Source organism: Gallinula chloropus (assembly GCF_964237585.1).
Source record: "Gallinula chloropus genome assembly, chromosome: 13".
Classification (NCBI taxonomy): Eukaryota; Metazoa; Chordata; class Aves; order Gruiformes; family Rallidae; genus Gallinula; species Gallinula chloropus.
In genome coordinates this window covers 21,901,091-21,920,908 of record NC_140098.1, presented here as the reverse complement: position 1 = coordinate 21,920,908, position 19,818 = coordinate 21,901,091, and the positions used below count along the sequence as shown (strand labels likewise).

Sequence of the window (19,818 nt, the reverse complement as noted above, 5' to 3'; positions counted from 1 at the left end):
CACATGACAGTCACACCAGAGATTAGACAAAACCTTGGTGTACTCTTCTAATCAGCTGGCAGCATCCAAGCAGAAATCTCTGCTAATGATGTACTCTAAGCTGATCAAGAAAGAAACCCCCAAACCCAAGCAGACAGGCAGTGAGAGCTGTTTATATGGAGCTAAGATTAAAAACAATTAGAAATCCAGGAACCTGTGAGTAGTTCTGCTGCCCAGGAGGAGGTGAGAAACGTGGAGCAGACATCCTCAGCAAGTGGAAGAAACTCTACACAGAAAAGAATATGGGTGTCTGTATCCCACCACATCCCCAGCCAAGCACACAGCCTCAGCCTGTCCCCAAACACACGTGTGACAACTCACTGTGCTGGTCTGATCCTGTTCAGATACCACTTTGGGCTAAAGCTGTGTGACCCAGGTTCCAAGTGTCCAAGGGCTGGTCACTCCTCCCTGCAAAGGTAGCTGTGTGATTAAAACTGCCCGTGCAACTCAGTACCTTCCATATATATACATATATATATATATATATATATGTGAGGAAGAGACATCCTTTTGAGGGGATACACCTGGAAAAGCCAGGCCTTGCAATCTGCCAGAAGACCTTGTGGATGGTTTCACCTGAAGTTCTAATCAGTGTCTATGACAAACATCATTTAGGGGCTGGGTTAATTGTATGCCACCAGTTCCACCACGACAGCTTCACTCACAAAGAGTCTGTAGAGAATGATGGGGTAAAACAGGGTGTTACACTGGCTCTAAATACAAACCTAACCAAAGCCTTGCTCTGCTACAAGCTGCCAGCACCACGTGGATTTTTCTGCATGCAAAAGCCTGGGTGTGGGGCTTCTCTGAAGCCAGGAACACCCTCTAAGAGCCAGCTGATGAGCCCCTCAGTTGTTGGCCCTCCCCACAGCCCCCTCGCTCCCTCCACACCTCCTCCAGCCCCAAGCAGGTCCTCCTGCAGAAGCTGCCTTTGCTGGGTCACTGCAGCCCGGGGAACAGAGGACAGGTCTGAGGGGCCTCGGGACCGACACAGGAGCTCCCTGTGAGACGGCACAGGGGCTGCTCTGGCTCCAGCTGGGCTGAACTGGGAGAAGCAACTCCAGGACTCACCAGAGTTCATCCTGCAGTGAAAATACAGTCACTCTGCTGCTTTTTTGTCTCTGAGTTAGTGAGGTGAAGCATTACTAGAGCCTCACCCAGACCTCTGTGCAAAGAGGGGACCTGGCTGCAGCCAGCAGCGTGCTGGGAGCTGCTGCCCCACGAGCTGGCAGGGGACAGGGCCCGCAGGGACGGGAAGCTGCAGCGGTAACAGGGACTCAGCCAGCAGCTCCACACAGGAAGCTTGGAGAGTCAGAGAAAGGCAACTAGAAACAACAGCCCAGCACATGAAAAGAGAACAGAAACAGGCTGAGATAGGCACAGGCCAGCCGAACCGGTGACCACTGAAGTACTTTCTACTCCAGTGCGGTGGCTTTGTTTGGGTTTGTTGCTGTTGAGGTTTTGGGTTGGGTTTTTCCCTGTCTTTTAGTGGTCAGCTGGCTTTTCTGAATGCTCCATCTGAACTCCAAACTCACTTGCAGAAGTGAGAATCCCCCACAGCCTCAGGGAACCACAGCTCTGCTTAAGGCACAGCTGAGATTTTATATGACAGAGTTACAGAAAAGATTTGGGAGAAGGAAAGAACAGACAAAAATCAATCAGCTTTTGCTTTGTATCTGTCAAAAGAGGATTTATGGTGTGTTACAGACACAGTTTCTGTATTTCCCATGGTCTTTGCTACTTCAGTACCACGGGCTCGCTCAGCGATGGCTGAAAGGAGGCACAGAGCCCTGAACACAGGCTTAAGCATCACACAGAGCGAGGAGGGGAGACCCTACTCAAGCATGGATAAGAACTGATAAAATGCAGAGACTGTTCACAGGATGAAGAATATTTGATGTGTAACAGCTTGGCAAGAGCCAGGGAGCATCAAAGAGCCTACACACAGCGAGGCTGAGGAGGGGACACCACGCTGCTTCACTGCCTCGATGCAGACACCTTGGAACGCTTTACAAAGCTCCTGGTTTGAGCACTCCTGGTTGTGCAAACCCAGGAACTGAGCCATGGGAAGAACCCAGCTCCACAGCCAGCAGCAGGGCACGATCGAGCTCCTCACACCCAGGCTGCAGGCCTGTGCCCAACCCACTGGGTACACTTACTAAACCAGTGGGTTCACATCATGTCTGTGATGCCTCAGAACAAGGTGAACGCACACAGGAACGGGTCTAAGTCAACAGCATCACCCAAAACACATACAGACTACATCCTACTGTCCCTGCACACGTGAGCACACCCTGAGTAAGTCCCCCAACAAACACTGCCTGGGCAGAGTTCCTCACACCGCTCTCAAACGAGGGTATGTCAGCCACACAGTACAGCTCCTGCCACTGTCATCCTGCTGCCATCACTCCAGTAGCACTGCTGAAGAGGGGTCAGTGGCAGGGAACTGTATGGTCCTGCTCCAGCCACGCAGCATCCAGAGCATCTCTAGATGGAAAGCAGTAGAATCATGGAATCCCAGGCTGGTCTGGGTTGGAAGGGACCCCAAGGGTCCCAGAGCTCCAACCCCCTGCCACAGGCAGGACCACCAACCTCCAGGCCTGGAGCTACACAAGGCTGCCCAGGGCCCCAGCCAACCTGGCCTTGAACACCCCCAGGGATGGGGCACCCACCCCCTCTCTGGGCAACCCCTTCACCACTCTCTCTGGAAAGAGCTTCCCCCCAATCTCTCCTCTCACCCTTCCCTCCTTCAGCTTCACTCCATCCCTCTTGTCCTGCCAGTCTCTGCCCTTTAACAAGCTGATTCCCCTCCTGTTCCTCTGCTCCCTTCAGGGACGGGGAGGCTGCAGTGAGGTCCCCCCACAGCCTTCTCTTCTCTTCTCCAGGCTGACCCAGCCCAGCTCCCTCAGGCTCTCTCCATAGGGGAGCTGCTCCAGCACCAGTCATCTTCTCCCAGCAGCAGACTGGAAGCAAGCCTTCCTGCCAGCGCTCCTGTTATTGTCAACACTGGCAGAACCACGTTGCTGCTGCAGCAACAGTGGCAGGTTTTCAGAGAAGCTGCAGTGTACACAGGGATGTTTTACACAGCCAAACAGAAAATCTTCCTTCCAGTTCCCTCTGGCTTCAGACAAAAGCAGCAAACCCTAAATCAACACGGTTCCCGAGCGCGGGGAGCGGCAGATGCCGCTGCCCCTGGAAGCTCGGTGAGGACAGGGGCTGTGTCGGGGCAGATCCACTCGGAAGAGCCGGCACAGGACACGGCAAACCCAGCTCCTGCCTGCACAGGGAGACACTCCAACACCAAAACACACGTCACAGCATCTGGTGAAGAGGGGAGGGGAGTTTGCTGAGAGGCAGACACTCCTGCTTTAAAGGCAGATGACTGGGAACACACCAGTAACCATCAAACTGGCACAGCATCGTGGTTTCTGGAACTTCAGAATAAAAATGAAAGCCAAAACTTGGCTCTGCCATTTTTTAAAGCCCAAGTAGCACCAACACCACCAAAACCCATGGTGTTAAAAAGGGGATTGCACAAGCAACTTGTAACTTCACCAAAAAGCCCATTCCTGCAGTACTGCACCAACCTCCAGACACGCTGCTCATCCCAAAGGCCAGGGTTCTGCACAGCAGGGGAGGGCTGAGGAATTAATCCTTTTAAAGTTGGATTTCAACAACTGACAAAAGCATGTGTTAGCTGAATTCTATTTATGGCATTTATCCAAATATCAAATAAAGCTTTCCTGGCTGTGTTTCAGCCCTCCCCATTCACAGCCCAAAGAGTACTTTAATAAATGTAGACAGACAGTATAAATCCTGTGTCTTGTTCACATCCAATTTTACACATCTCAAAGAGAGAACAATGTTATTTAGTAAGTGTCACTTCGAGAAATGGACCAGTACTGACTTACTGAAAAGCCTCTCCAGTTGGGAACTCCAGACAGAGACCCAGGAACTCAGAAGACATCCCTGAATACCACAGGGGCCACGGCTGACAGCACGGCAAGCAGGTGAGCAGAACAGTGCACAGTGAAACCCTCCAGCAACGTATCTGAAAGGCTTTATGAAGACATGCATTGATCCCATAAACAACCCAAAATGGAAAGAGGGGGAAAAAAAAAAGAGACATTAAAGAAATCCTATTGCTCACAATACCTTAAGAATTAAAACAGAAATCAATCCAAGGCTGCTGTGTTTTAATCTTGCAGCATGCAGGAACTGAGCTAAGCTTACACCTGGAAAGAACCCAAATACAATAGGTATGAAAATTCCATGAAGGACTTCAGATCACCTCATTTTGCCACACAACACCTGCAGGTCCAGTTGCTGTGACAATGGCCTGCCTTTACGTGCCAGGACACTAAACTCCATTGTGAGGATAGCTGGTTTCCTCCCCACCTTCACAGCCTGTCACTGGGATGACTTGATGTCTCCAGCACTCAAAGAAACCCAAATGCAGCGTGAGCAAAGACCATCAGGAACAGCTACTGCTCAACCCCTTGAAAACACCACTGCTGGTGCCCACAGACCCGGAGGTACCGGGCGCTCCAGCCAGTTCTGCTGGTTGTGTAGGAGCTCCCCTGGCTGCCATTTCCTATTGTCTCCCAACAATGGTTCTCAGCCTCAGTAGGTTGCACAACTTTTTCCAGTGGGGTTGCTCTTCACCTCCTCTGACTCCTGCAACAAGAAACACACCACCAGCAGTGACAAATGGATGCTTTTTTCTTTTGAGGCTCTAGCACGGTACTTGACCTGGCAGAATTGAAGCACACAGGTGTCTGCACAGGCTTCTGATGCACTGCAGCCACCTCTCAGACTCATTCCACTCTAAGCCCGGGTGTACAGGCTGTGTTCAGGAGACTCAACACGTCCTAGTAACTCCTGGCATGATGTCTAGCACCTTGAGCCCACAACCCATCCTCACACCTCGCTCCCTTTACTCAGTTTAACCAGCTCCTGGCATCAGAAGGTATTTCCTTCCATCATTACCCAAAACTGAACAATATCTGTGCTCTCCACCATCATTTTGGTTTCTAGTTATCACAGGAGTACTATGTTTGATGATAAACATACTTCTTAAAGGCAAACTCAAGGTAATGTTTACCAAACACTACTCCTTGGCACAGTGAGAGGCGAGCTCTGCTGAACGCCTGACATCCATCCCTCACTGCTGGGGCACGTGAAAGGCGTGTGTGTGCAAGCGATGGAGCTGGGGCCTCTCACATCGCACCAGCTTCTCTCCCTGGCACGACAAGATCCCGGATCCTGAGCTTGAACTGCACCAGTGTGAGAAGCCACGGGCAGCAGTGAGACACAGCCTGGATGCGTCACACACACTTCCCACTCCCAAGGCCCCTCGGAGCCCGACACCCGAGGCCCAGGCCACCCGCTCAGCCGGCTGCCACTTTGGGCTCTCCCAGCAGCTACTGTGAACACGTTCTGCTGGGAACTGGGGAGAGAAGAGAAAAGGAAAGAGAAGATTATAAATAAAATCCTGTTCAGCCAGCCTGGATGATGCAGCAGAAACGTGTTATGGGGAGCATCTGTTCCACATCCACAGTCACCGAGCACAAGGCGCGACGGTTCCGTCCAGGCCGCTGCTGTAAGACGCGGTGCGGCCCACACCAAGGCTCCCTCCAGCAGAGATCCAGCTGATGAGGGGCACGCTCACCCACAGGCCACCCTGCATGTCCACACTGCACCAGGCAGGAGCTCCTCAAGCAAAGAGAGAGGGAAGTTGCTTGGAGAAGCAGGTTTGAAAGCATTAACCAAGTTCTTCTCCAAATATGTTCAGAGAGGACTCTCGGGAGATGAGTGGGAACTGAAGCCAACTATTTAACAGCAAAAACGTGGAGAAAAGATTCATTTCTGTGCTAAAAACTAAAACCCCACTGGAATGGAAGGGAGAGCAGCAACAAGGCACCGGTGGTGTAGCTGCTCCAGCGCTGCCACGGTACGTGAAACGCAGCGGAGGTTGTAACGAGTCAAACCAAATATTGATAAGCCCGTATCTGTTCTGATAGCAGCAAGCTATGGGGAGAGGTTTACAAGAACCAGCAAGTCTAGAAGTGTATTTTTATTAGAATACCATCCAAATTCTACAGACTAGCTCCCTGCTTCCCAGGCTTCCCCAGCTAGATACATCCTCTACAAACCTAACAGCTTCTCGCTGATCTTTTCGCACACACAGCTCCTGCCAGTTGTTTCCACAGTTAAATGGTGTGCAGAGGAAAAAAAGGATCTGTGCTTTGTTTTAAACTGCTGCCTGGCCACTGCACCAGGTGTCTCCTATCTCTGTATCCATGCTGTACCACTCCTGGGCTTCATATCCTACCCCCTTCATCCAAATCTCTTCAGTTAAAGTGTGCAACACCTTGTACCTGCCAAAGCTTGATGCTGAGTCAAGGAAAGACAATGGAACAGAAGGTAAGCCCATGAGAGCTGGAGTTCCTGGGGATAAGTGCAAGCATGCAGACAAAGATCACACCTGGGGGGAACACATTGTACCTTCAAAAGTTCTGGGGGATCCCAGCACCCCTCACCTAAGGCTATCCCACTCCCCAAAGACCTGGGCTGCTCTGACCAGCTCCTCACAAGCCATACTCTGTTATGCTTTGAAGTCTCTTCAGCCCAATTAGCTTGTCTTTCCTTACTGGTCTCCTATAGGGAGAAATAAACCCATCCCAGACAAGTTTCTTGAACAGATGACTAACATCCCATCAGGTGTGTGTTTCACACACCCAGAGTACTCAGTCCACCTTTCCTCTAGGTCTGAGGGCTGAATCCAGTAACAATAAAGCTTTATTGGCTCAGGAGCAGAAAGTTCATAATCTCCCTAAAGGAATTCCTGGGCTATTGTAGTGATGCACTGAAATACCTGCACGGCAAGTGCTTCACTGTAGTCTAAACAATATAATCCCTTCCTTGCCACCACACCTCCAGAAGCACCTTTTTTACTAAAGAGGCAGCAAATAACTGCACTGAACTACTGAAGCTTGAACTGAATCCTTTCAGGCCACAAAATGAGCAGCCAAACGATTGCCCGTGTGACTGAAGAGCAGCCCCAGCCCAGCTGGGGTTTGGGTCCCAAGGAGAACCAGGCAAAAAACAAGGTGTGCAGATGTCTTTTGGGAACAAATCCAAGTTTGTTTTTCTGCCAAAGCAGAGAAGAGTTGAAGTGGCTGAAGGGATGAGAGTGCCCAGCACACAGACCTCCAGGAGTGGCCAGGAAGTCACCACTGAAGAGGCTCTTGCTAAGCAGGCATCATCTCCTTTCAAAGGGAACACCACGGCCATCCCATCTCCCAGTCAGTGGGGAACCTGGCAGATCTATTCAGCAGACCCAAGAACAGAACATATCCCAGTGTACATTTCCTACAGGCTGCTGGGATATGAACAGCTACACTCAAAAGAAAAGTGACTCAGTGCCCCAGTAAGAAAGTGGCTGCAGCTTAACACTGGACATGACAGTTCCCATACAGGAACTCACACCCACCCCAGCAACAGCAAAACCAGGTCAGAGCTCTCACACCAACATCCACTTAGGGCCACGAAGACAAAGGGCCTGGAGCATCTTTCACACAAGGGGACACTGAGAGGGCTGGGACTGCTCAGCCTGGGGAAGAGCTGGCTCAGGGGGATCCTGCCCCTGTGTATGAAAGGGTCTTCTCTGGGACAGGGCAAGAGGGGGCAATGGGCACCAACTAAAACACATTCAATTCCATCCTAATTATCCCAGAATCACCGAACAGGCTGGGAGGGTGCTTGCAGCCCATCCAGCTCCATCCATGGAGGTAGTGCCCCCTGGACACAGTCCCAGGCACACACACCACTCTGACCCAGCCTGAGCTGGGCATTCGGGTACGATGGTCCCAAGAGGCCTCTGCCAACCTCAGCAGCTGTGACACAAAGCTGGGCTGGAAAGCTGCCTCCAGCAGTGCTCCCCCTGCTCCCCTCCACCCCCTGCACAACTGGGACATCCGAATCTTTTCAGACATTTAACCTAAATGGGGCTCCTGGGCTCTGATGCATCTACTTACGGCACAGAACCGAGAGCAGGAGATGTCCTCATACCACCCCAGTGAACCGGCTCCAGTGGGAACTCAGGTTCCAAGCCCAGCGACCCTTTTCCCACCTCAGAAACAAAAGCACACTGAAGTATTTTAAACCAGGAGCCCTCCTCATTCCCAGCAATAAACTGCAGACAGAGCAAACTTCCAGTGGAAAGCAAGGAGTGTTTCTTCACCACTGGACTGTGGAATTTCTTGCTGGAAACGAAGACTCGAATCTTTTCATTCCTCTCTTGACTCTCAGACCCTCCTGCTATAGCCTGAGTAGTGAAACAACCACACACAGACACACAGAGGAGCCTCACCACAAAGGTACTCATTCCTGACCTGGGAAACACGTGTTGTTAGCAGGATTTGTGTCACTCAGACACAGGGATGTGCACAGCACACAGCTCAGGAGGAGTCACGCCTGCCATCAACACCCCCAGTGCTCATCCTCCAGGAGGGAGAGTCATCTTAACTGAGGCACCCTCTCACTCCCCACACACAGAGCAGCTGCTGTGGCCACCACCAGCCAGCAGTCACTGGTAGGTCACAGTCCCCTACGTGTGGAGCCCAACCAGTGATGTTAACAGAGGCTACTGAACTCTGCAGCTTATTTCCCAACCCCCAAACCTGACACACAGTCCTGACAGATCAGGCCTGGAGAGGAGGAGAGCCTGAAGGGGCTGGCTTGTCACATCACCTTTCTAACTGCAACTCCAGCATTGGAAAACTTCAAATCATCTTCTCTCCAATGTATGTCATCCTGCTGGGAGCTGCTGCCCATCCTCCTGCTGTTCACCAAACCACCAGAACTTCAGCACAACTCAAACCAGCTTTGGCATCAGAACATCACTTTGGCACAAGGTGCCGTTACAGAAACTTTGTCAAGTGACCTGAAATTCTTCTTGATTATTCACAAAGCAGCTGTAGAACCTTCCCAAGCTCTGGGTGGACAATTGTTCACAGCATCTTTATGTAAATAGTGACATTCCTCTTAGCCTGGAGCAGGGATGCTCAGGTACAGTCGGCTCAGAACCACCCCAGTTAACACCATCAGCTAAGCTGAGCATTTCCATTTCAAACCCTGCTGAAGCACCAGGAGCTGTGGGTACCAGCAGTTACTTCAGATGTTACTCCCTCAGCATCCACTATCACAGGGCAGCTCAAGGCAGGAGCCCAGAGCTCATTTCAGTCTGTTCCCACAAGAAGTGGCTGATGAGAAAGCTGGAACTTATCTGCACATCCAACCCCATCACTTTACTCTTTCTGTAAACACAGGGGAGATAAGGATGTGATAAACCTCAGAGAGGTGATACAGACCTTACTGCACCCGCCCTTTGGCCGCTCCTGAGCCCTGCCAGGCTCTGCCACCATCCCCAACGGCCAAAGGAGCTCAGGCCAGCCAGGCTGGGGAGCACTGCCACCCTGCCCTCTCCTGCAGCTCAAAAGAGGAGCATTTCCACCTAAAACTAAAGGATTCTGTGTAGCAGGGCAAAAAGAAGACCAGGGCTCAAGGCTGATGATTGTTTTTACTCGACAGACCCCAGCAGGTAACTGTGATGTTGAAAATGTATTTAAAACCATCAGACTTGATTTAAAATATTTATATATATAAAAACCTTCACCTCCAAGCTGGGAAATACAAACCCTTCACTTCTTGATTATACCAGACATCCTATAGACTCCCCTTGTGAGGGGCTACAACGGCAGGTCCTGCAGCAGTTGAAGCATGAGCACTCTCACCTCCTGACATTGTCCTGTTCAAAAAGCTTCCAGATCTCAAAACAAGTGTCAGAACTGCACAAAGAACCTTCCAGAACAAAACAAAGCTTAAGGGATGCCGAGTGGCACAACCATGTATGAAAGAGACATGTGATGAGCTGAAAAAAAAGAGATGGAGGTGGGTGGAAAGTATTGGGAAAGAGCATCTTCCTCTGACACCCTCCTGCAAGCAGATCCCTGCACAGCAGCTCAGACCCAGGGTCCCCAGGACCCTCCAGCACTGCTGAATTAAGAGACAACGTCATAAAGCATACTCACTTGATTCTGGGAGCAGAAGTGTGAACCCCAGCCACCTGACCGCAGGGAAGGACACAGCCAGGGCCTGCAGGATCCAGCAGCACCCTCCTCTCCTCCTCAGGGCTGGTGCCCAGGGCAGGGAGAGCCAGGCCCAGGGGAATGGCCTTCAGCTGCAGGAGGGGGATGGAGAGGGGCTGGGAGGCAGAAATCCTTCCTGGGGAGGGGGGAGGCCCTGGCACAGGGTGCCCAGAGAAGCTGGGGCTGCCCCTGGATCCCTGGCAGGGTTCAAGGCCGGGTTGGATGGGGCTGGGGGCACCCTGCGCTGGGGGGGTGTCCCTGTGCGTGCCAGGGGGGCTCTGGGGGGTTCAGGAGTCCTTCCCACCCACACCATTCTATGACTCTGATTCATGCTGAGATCTCACTCCATCAAGTCCTGTTTAAGCTCCTCACTGCAATACTCACAGCCTTCCATGGGACTAACTATATCCTCTCCAATTAGAGTTTCTGTGACTGTCTAAATTAGAAGGGGTAACATATGGAGCTTCTCTAAAAGAAAAGTTCTCCAGCTTTCAGAAAGCTAAAGAAAGGATTCAAAGCCAGGAAAATTGACAAGGAAACAATCTCACTGGTCTTAGAACTGAAAAAAAAAGCTCCTAATTTCCTCTGCTCCTGGATCCACCCCACACATTCACACTGGGGTACAAGCAGGCAGCAGGGGAACCTAAGGCAGGAGCAGTGTCACAGCCTCCCACCTCCCTGGCAGCAGGAGAGGGGCTGCAGCACCCTGCCCAGCTTCCTGAGCTCCAGAAATTGATTCCCACACTGATCCCCAAGAAACCAGCCCAGGGTCTGGGCACAAGAGCACAGACCCAGCAAATGCAACAGCAGGCACAACAGGAGGAGCGTTTCTCCCCGGGGCAGAGCCAGTTTAGGGGTTCTACCTCACCTGCCTCCTCCTCCAGCAGTCAGCCTGAGCCTTCGACACCCCATCCTCATCCTGACAGCACCACGGGTGCAGCAAACCAGACGTGGGAGCAGCAGGGCGTTGGAAAACCCTCACCCCAGGACAATATCCCCATTCTCCAGCCGTTTCCTAATTCCATTCATCTTGCAGCCACAAAAAACAATCGTGCTGGCACCGTCCAGAGCTCAGCACAGGACCAGCCAGCCAGAGAAGGCTGTTGGAACAGCACCCTCACTGCAACAGCCACATCACAGCGCCAAGGGCCGCGGGCTGGGGATCCTGCCCCCAGCACCACACCAGTACCCATCCTGCAGCAAGAGATTCCAGGGTTCTGGCCTTAAAGCCAATGGGGCAGTGGGAGGCAAAGCAGCAGTGGCCATTCATGAGGCTGACAGGGACTTTGAGGAGCTCTGGTAGGATCCACCCCACTCACTGCAGCTGGAAGGGCTGCAGAGGGTGGACGTACACAGCCCATCCCCAACACAACACTGTTCCTCCAGCACCTTCCACGAGCTGCAACAGGCAGCTGAGCATTATTCCAACTCCTACACCCCACTATTGCTCATTCTGAAGTTCAAAACTAAAAGCAGGGCTCTTCCTTTTTGATAACACACCCCTTCCATCCCCCGTGGATAATCCAGGCACTAACCAGAACCATCCCTTGGCTCATGGAAAGAAAAACCTTCTGGTAGGAAAAAACCCCTCACCAAACCCCACGTGGTGTGTCAACAGCTCTCAGGGAACACACACACTCTCCCAGCACGGAGGGAACCTGAGTTGTGGCTGGGTGACGTTTTTAGGGCAAAAAGAGCTATTTGGGAGGCTACAAACATTCTTCTTGTTGCTTGCAAGTTCCAGAGAGGCTGAGTTTTCAGTCACTCAGCTGAGTAAAGCAAAACCAGGAGGGGGGAATGGAAGTTCTCACGGTCCCTGCTGCAGTACCACACCACAGCTCCACCAGCACACACACACACGTTACTCTAATTGCTCAAAATGAATGGATTAGCTCAATTAATCCCAGATGTCATCAGCACAGATGCAGCACCTGACACTTGAGGATCTGCTTTAACCACAGGTTCCCACCCCTGCCCGTTTCTGAGGGCGAGCTGTGCCCCAGTGCTGCAGATGATGCCCAGCCACACAACAACCAGCCTGGAGGTTTTAGGGTTTATGCTCCAGTGATTTTTCTACTCCATTACTAATTCGTGTGCACATTTGGGTTGTTTTATTTCAGAAAGGGCAGTTTGTTATGTAAAGATGGGAATGGAACCTATCACATTCTAAACATTCTCCACATGATTAGAAAAACCACCTACTTTTCCTCTCTCTCTCTCTCTCATGAGGAGATGCCTTCCTTCTGCAACAGTTACAGAGCTCAGACCTTTTCCTCCTTTTAAGTCAGTTCCTCAGGAGCTTGGGGATGAGCTTCAGCAACAGGCCTTGGAACCAACACTTTGGTTCTCCACAGGGATCTCCTGGAGAGAGTCCAAAGGACGCTACAAAGATGCTGAAGGGCCTGGAGCATCTCCCCTATGAGGAAAGGCTGAGTGAGCTGGGACTGTTCAGCCTGGAAAAGAGAAGCCTGAGAGGGGATCTGATCAATGGTTATTAATAGCTGAAGGGTGGGACACAGGGGGACATGGGCAGCCTCTTCTCAGTGTCTGTGGGGACAGGACAAGGGGTGATGGGCTCAAGTTGGAGCACAGGGAGTTCCACACCAACATGGGGAAGAACTTCTTCCCAATGAGGGTGAGGGAGCCCTGGGACAGGCTGCCCAGGGGGTGTGGAGTCTCCTTCTCTGGAGAGATCCCAGCCCCATCTGGACACCGACCTGTGTGACCTGTCCCAGGGACCCTGCTTTGGCAGGGGGTTGGACCCGATGGGCTCTGGAGGTCCCTTCCAGCCCCTGTGATTCTTTTCACCAGCTATAACCAGTGATATTCCAGAGGCCTCCATCTCCAGGCCAGTTTCACTATCGTTTCAGGCCAGGCGAGCTGGCACTGCTGCTCAAGGCACAGTCCCACCCTTCCCCACTGCTAGTTTCCACATGCCCTTTCCTTGAGTCAGCACCATCCACAAAGACCCACAGCAAACAGGGACACTCACCCAGTTAAACCCCTGTTCAGTGCAGGGTGAGAAGGAAGAAGGGCAAAGCTGAGTTAGTTTTAAGGTGACTGGTTCCCCAGGCCCGTTCACTGCCCGGTCACTAAGAGCTGGCACCAGCAGAGAGGTGAGGAGAAGACAGGGGATGAGGTGGGAATTCACCTGCACAGGTGAGAACTGGGAGGTGAAGTCTTTTTGGATGCTCAAACAAAACCACCACATTTATTGAGCAGAAATGAGAAGAAATAAGTTGAATTCTAAAAGGAGGACTCTCTCTTGGGCCACTCCACCTCAGGTCTGTGAACCTCCAGCAGCTCTGCTTAACATTCTGAAAGGAATGTGAACACACAAGCCAGAACTTTAACACACAGCCCAGGGAATGGGACAAACCACATCACAGGGGCTACACCAGCACGAGCTACACCTCGATCCCCAGAGTTCCCAAACAGAACTCCCCTTCTAGAGCCAGGTGAGCATATTCCAGCCAGCACACCAAGGCTCTTCCACCTCAGTTTCAATTCACTCAAGCTGGTAGAAGAACTCTGCTACTCCCAAGATCACTCCAACCTCAGAAGCTTCTCCCTCTGCTGTAACCTTCTCACTCCCACACCACCCCAAGCCATCATCACCAACAAACTCACAAGACCGGTACCGCTAACCCACAGCCACCCCGGGGCACACACAGGAATGCAGCCCAGAGGAGAAGTTACTGGCCCCAGTTCAACCCAGGCCTTGGATGCGGATCTGCAGGGTAGCTGTGCTTCCAGGAGGAGAGCAGCTATGAGCAGCTACAGGCTCCCCACACACCCTCATCTCAGATGCATATTTGTGGCTTTCTCGCTGCGCTCAGACCGTTCCCTTTATCTCCTCAGTTGGATTCCTGCTCTGATCCACAGCATTTGTCCACAGGATGTTTATCTGCAACTATCTAGGAAAAAAAAGCATCAACAAGCGTGCTGGAGTGTGTTGTGATGGAGGAGATACCACTAGTACCTCCTCCTAACTGCAGCTCAAGCCCATGCTAACACACCTCAGGGCACAGAGGATCCCTTCATTATTCACACTGAGAGTGCATCATTTGTTCTCAATTTTCATTGAAATTAAATTGCATTTCAACTCCCCAGCTCCTTGATCCTCTTCTTACAGCAACATGTGAAAGGCAAATCTCCCTCTAACCCCTTCACAGCCACTCACTGCTTTACACACCCCTGCCATACGCCCTCCTGTTTGGATCCTGGGCTCACAGGGTCACGCCCGAGCCTCAAACATCCCTCTCTGGACCTGTTCTAGCTCTGAACTCTTGATTAATCAGTTTGAGGGCCTTTTCCCTCCTGAAACAGACACCCAACCATTCCATTAATGATAAAATATTTGGATGATTCACGGTGAGATGGGCAGGTCCACAACTTCTGCTCAATTAAGCACAAATCCTCAAAGAAATTTTCCAACTTACAGGGAACCTTTTTCTTTTCAGTGCTTTACAGGCTACCTCAACAGCACAGGCTTTTCAAACTCCCAGTGCAACACAGGATAGCTGTGGTGGGGGGTCATCACCTGTGTTTTTCAAGGAGAACTGCCCCATTTCCCCTTGGTGGGGCTGAAGCCAGTTGGAGTCCTGTGTCCAGAGCTGGGGCCCCAGGACAAGGAAGATGTGGGGCTGTTGGAGAGGGGTCAGAGAAGCCAGAGAGATGCTCAGAGGGCTGGAGCAGCTCCCCTACGGAGAGAGGCTGGGGGAGCTGGGCTGGGTCAGCCTGGAGAAGAGAAGAGAAGGCTGTGGGGGGACCTCACTGCGGCCTTCCCATCCTTGAAGGGAGCAGAGAAACAGGAGGGGAACCAGCTTGTTAAAGGGCAGAGACTGGCAGGACAAGGGGATGGGGTGAAGCTGGAGGAGGGAAGGGGGAGAGGAGAGACTGGGGGTAAGTTCTTTGCAGAGAGAGTGGTGAGGGGCTGGAAGGGGCTGTCCAGAGAGGGGGTGGGTGCCCCATCCCTGGGGGTGTTCAAGGCCAGGTTGGCTGGGGCCCTGGGCAAACTTGTGTAGCTCCAGGGCTGGAGGTTGGTGTCCCTGCCTGTGGCAGGGGGTTGGAGCTCTGTCACCCTTGGGGTCCCTCCCAACCCAGCCCAGGCTGGGATTCTGTGATTACACACCAGGGAGAGGTTTCAGGTCTCCACACAGCGAGGTGGCGGCTCGGGGCAGTTGCAGAGCTCTGGAGATGTGCTAACATTCGTTCAGTCTTCTCTCTCCTTTTGGCTTCAGCACTAACACCCAGCTCAGCTACCGAGCACGTAACAATTAACCCCCGGAATCCTGGGGCTTACAGCCTTTCCTGTAACAGCACCGACCTCCCATTACCTGCCTGCACTTCAGGGGGGGGGGAGAAAAGGACTTCACACTGCCTGTGCCACGCACCCCCGAGATCCCACCCGCACCCCGGGCAGATCCACGTCCCGCAGCCCCGGGGCTCCGAGCCGCGGGTCCGCCCGCCCGGCGCGGGGAAGGCTCCCCGGGGCTCCCCCCCCCCTGCGCCCGCGGCGGGGACCCGGCGCGCACCAGGCGGCCTCGCTTCGTTTACTTTGAGCATTCCCCGCATTCTCGCTTGGTCGCGACTCCCCAGGTGGGAACGGGGCCTCCTCCCCCCGTCCCCGCCCCTGTCCCCCCGCCCCGCCAGGCCCGGGGCCGGCCCCACCTCCCGGTCCCGTAACCCGGTCCCGTAACCCGGTCCCGCCGGGCTCAGGGCCAGCTCTGCACGGCTCGGGCTCTTCGCACAGCCCCGCTCGGGACGTTCGCGCCCTCCCCAAGGCTGCTGCTCCCCCTCAGCCCCTTCGCCGAGAAACTTAAAGAGCGGCTTTGGGGCCACCGCCGGTGTCCCCAGCTCCCCGGGCAGCGCCGGGCTCCGGCGGGCTCCGGCCGCATCCCTGCGGATGCGCAGCCAGGCGCCGAGCGGGGCCGCGTCCCTCTCCCCCCGCCCCCTCCCCGCAGCCACCCCCCCGGCCCGGCCCGGCCCGGCCCTGCGGCGCGGCCGCACAGCTCCGCTCCCGCGGGGGCCGCCGCCGGGCCCCGAGCGCAGGAACCTGTCGGGACACATTCTTGAGGCGGCCGCGGCCGGGCCAGGAATGCGGCCGGGGGAGCCGGGCTCGGCCCCAGCGCGGACCGCGGGGCCCCTCGCGGCGGGGCGCCGCCGGACGAGCATCCCGGCCCGGCCCGCAGCCCGGCGGGGGAGGGGGAGGCTCGGGGCGGGCGCAGCTCCCCGCCGGGCCCGCGGTGCCGGGTGTGGGGGGGGTGGGAAGGAGGAGAAGCGGTGGCGGGGCGGGGGGGGGGAGCGCGGCCGAGGCGCGGGCCCGGCCGTTAGCGACGGTTAACGGCGCGGGCACGGCGGCCCCCTCCTGCCCTCCCTCCCTCCCCTCCCCCCGGCCCCGCCTCCCGGCCCGGTGCCACACTCACCCTTGGAGTAGAGGGACTTGGGGGACTCGAGGTCGAGGTCGGCGCTGAGCAGAGAGATGAAGTCCGAGGGCATCGCAGCTCCGCGGCCCGGCAGGGGCGAGGGGGGCGGCGGGAGGAGGGGGCCGGGCCGGGAGGGGGGCGCTGCTGCCTCCGCCGCCCCGGGGCGGGGAGGGGAGACACCGGCGGGCGCGAGCGCGGCGCTGGGCGCGTCGGGGCCGCGGATCGGGCCGGGTCGGGCCAGGCCGGGGGCTCCGTTCGCCGTGGGGACCGGGCGCCGCCGCCACCCGCCGCCGCTGACAGGAACCGGCCGCCGCCAACGGAACGCGCCCGACCGCCCCCTCCGTGTCCGCTCTGCGCCTGCGCGGGCGCCGGGGAGGGGGCGCAGACAAGGAACCCCAGCGCCGCCGGCCCGCGCATGCGCCCCGGCGGGCGGGGAGACGCGGCGACGGAACGGCGCCCCCGGCGGGGCCCCGCGCGCCTGCGCGCTCGGCCGCCGCCGCCGGGGCCGCACTGCGCACGCGGGAGGGGGCGGGGCGCGGAGGGGGGGGCGCCGCCGGCCGGAAGAGCCGCCGCGGTGGCGGGGGGCGAGGAAGCGTCTAGAACGGGGCGGGGGGGGGGACGAGCGGCGGCGGCACCGGGGGCGGCTGCTGATCCCGGCGGGCCCGCGGGGGAAGGTGTCCCCGGGGCGAACGGCCGGGCGCTGTCCCGCCGCGCCGGGCCGGGCCGGCGCCGTTCCCCGGCCCCGAGCCAGCCGGTGCTCGGGGGCCCAAGGGGAAGGCGAGAGGCCCGAGGGCTGCGCGGCTCCGGCAGCCGGGGCACGGAGGCTGCGGGGGCTCGGTGGGGCCCTGGGGAACAGGCCTCCTGCTGCCCCGGCCGCGGGGAGGGGTGACCCGCAGGTCGGAGCTACGTGAGAGAGTGGTGAGGGGCTGGAAGGGGCTGCCCAGAGAGGGGGTGGGTGCCCCGTCCCTGGGGGTGTTCAGGGCCAGGTTGGCTGGGGCCCTGGGCAACCTTGTGTAGCTCCAGGCCTGGAGGTTGGTGTCCCTGCCTGTGGCAGGGGGTTGGAGCTCTGGGACCCTTGGGGTCCCTCCCAACCCAGCCCAGACCAGTCTGGGACTCTGGGATTCTATGAAAGGCCGCCCTGGAAGCGGGGTGGGGAGCCGGGGGCTCGGGCAGGCGGTGGGTGGAGGTGCCAGGCCAATGCTTAAGCTGTGAAAAATGGAGGAGGAAGGAGCTGCGAACAGCTGGCACGCGCCTGGGGCTCGGCCGAGGGTCCGGTTTCCCCCTCCCGCCAGCCAGTTGGCTCCCAGCCCTCCCCCAGCTGGCTCCGGCTCTGCACCCCAGGGAGGTCGTTCCCCGGGACCACTGGGCACCTTCCAGAGACTCGCTGCACCTCGCCGGCTGCGGCCGCGGTGCTCGGGGGGTCTGGGGGACGCATCGGACACTCCCCCGCCCCCCCCCTGCCTGTCAGTCACCGTGGGACAGCCGCCTGCCCCACGGGCCCAGCGGGCGCCCAGCCCCGCTCTGTGCCCCTCGGGTGCACCTTGGCTCGGGGCTCCTTGTGCCCGGCGAGATGGGCTCCAGCTGGGAGACCCGTCCCGCTGCAGGAGGAGCTGGGCAGGCAGACTGCTCGGCTGCAGGCAGACGGCTCCCTGAGCGCCCGTCACCTGGGGGCTGGGGGAGTGCAGGGTGGGAGGTGAGGCTGGCTCAGCAGCCCGGTCAGCTGCAGGACCACAGCCCTCCCGAACTCTCCAGCAGCCCACTGGCCTCACCCCGAGACGTGGCACTCAGGGACGGTGGTGTCTTGGTGTGGGGTTAACAGATGGACTCCATGAGCTTAAAGGTCTTTCCCAGCCTGAGCAATTCCATGACCCCAAGGACACAGAAACCAGCAGGGCAGTTTCCTGAAGAGCGATGCTAAGGGCTTGAAGTAGGGGAGGGCACAAGCTGTAAATCCCAGGCAGAATGGGACTAGATGGTCTTCCCAGATTCCAAGAAAGAAACAATGATCTTTTCAGGTCTCTTCCAACTCCTGACATTGTGTGAATTGCCAAGCAGGAGGCTACAGGTGCCACCCAGCTGGACTGCAGGGTGTCCTTGTGCTGTCGGAGATGCAGGAGAGACCAGGAGAGCTGGATGTCCATGGCACTGTGCAAACTGTCAGGCTGGGATTAGATGACCCCAGAGTTGAAAGGATCAGCTGATACATTTACCAAACAAGGGGGTAACCTGGGGAGCAGCTGTATCCAGAAGAGCTGAAGGGAAAGATGGGAAGCTCCCCCCCCCCCCCTTGGCAGTTGTGTACCTGTCAGCCCAGGGAGAGAAGTGATCTGTGCCAGGCACGGGTTGTGCCCGGCCTGGGAGCAGCCCCTGCGCTGGCACCACAAAATCCAACCACCTGGGAAGCCTCCAGGGAAGAAAAGAAAGAAAGACTGTGCTACAATCACCTCCTGTCCAAGCACCAGGGAAACACAGGGGCTGGGGAGGTGCTGCTAGCAGATGGGCTGTGGCAGAGAAGCCAAAACCAGATCTTGCTCCTGAGCGGGGAGCGATGAGCTGGAGCACACAGGGACAGAGCAGGTGTCCCCACTGCTCTTGGGGAGCAAAGGGATTCCTCACTGGCCAGGCAGCACTGAAACCACGGCTGGGACAGGCTCACAGGGTGAGGAGTGCTGAGCAGCTGGTGCCCTTCGCTCCGGGTGAGCATCCAGCTTCCATGCCCGGTCCGGGCAGGATTTCTGAGCCACTCCTGAAGCCCCGTGGAACCTTCTCAGGTGGGAGTCTGGCTGATGGGCAAAACCTTCACTGTCCTGGAAGGGCAAACGCCGGGCAGTGCCTGTGGTGGCAGCAGCGAGCAGGAGCTGAACTGGGGCAGTGGAGTGGGAAAACCATGGGGAAGGAAACGTGGGTGCAGGAGGGACCTCAGCTGGGGTGGCACACGGCTGTCGGGGGGCTTTCCTCTCACTGCAGCAGGGACTTAGAAGGTGGGTGCCGTGGAGTCCAGGGATGGGGAACTGCTGATGGGCAGGCTCCTGGGGGTGGGGGGGGGGGAACCCATCTGTGTCTGCTCTTCTTCACGTGGCTCTACCAGAGCCTGTGCCAGTGGCTGCTGCTCAGCAGGCAGAGGGGGAACTTCAGCTCCAGTCAGGGATGTGAATGAACTGAGGGGCAGCATCGTGTGGCTGGGGACAGGGCTGAGATGG

The 19,818-nt window shown here is 56.3% G+C and overlaps 1 protein-coding gene across 2 annotated transcripts in view; it reads right to left on the bottom strand.

The window, feature by feature from the left end:
- Nucleotides 1–16,712, bottom strand: part of NFAT5 (nuclear factor of activated T cells 5) — a gene marked incomplete at both ends in the record, with an annotated part of 56,570 nt that extends 39,858 nt beyond the window's left edge. Inside the window, one exon of one of the 2 annotated variants that reach the window (XM_084270270.1) lies at nt 16,619–16,712. In XM_084270270.1, the coding sequence (XP_084126396.1) occupies nt 16,619–16,691 (73 nt within the window). Of the gene's footprint in view, nt 1–16,564 lie in introns of both variants that reach the window. The other variant, XM_084270269.1, reaches the window with a different exon arrangement.
- Nucleotides 16,713–19,818: the final 3,106 nt, after the last annotated feature.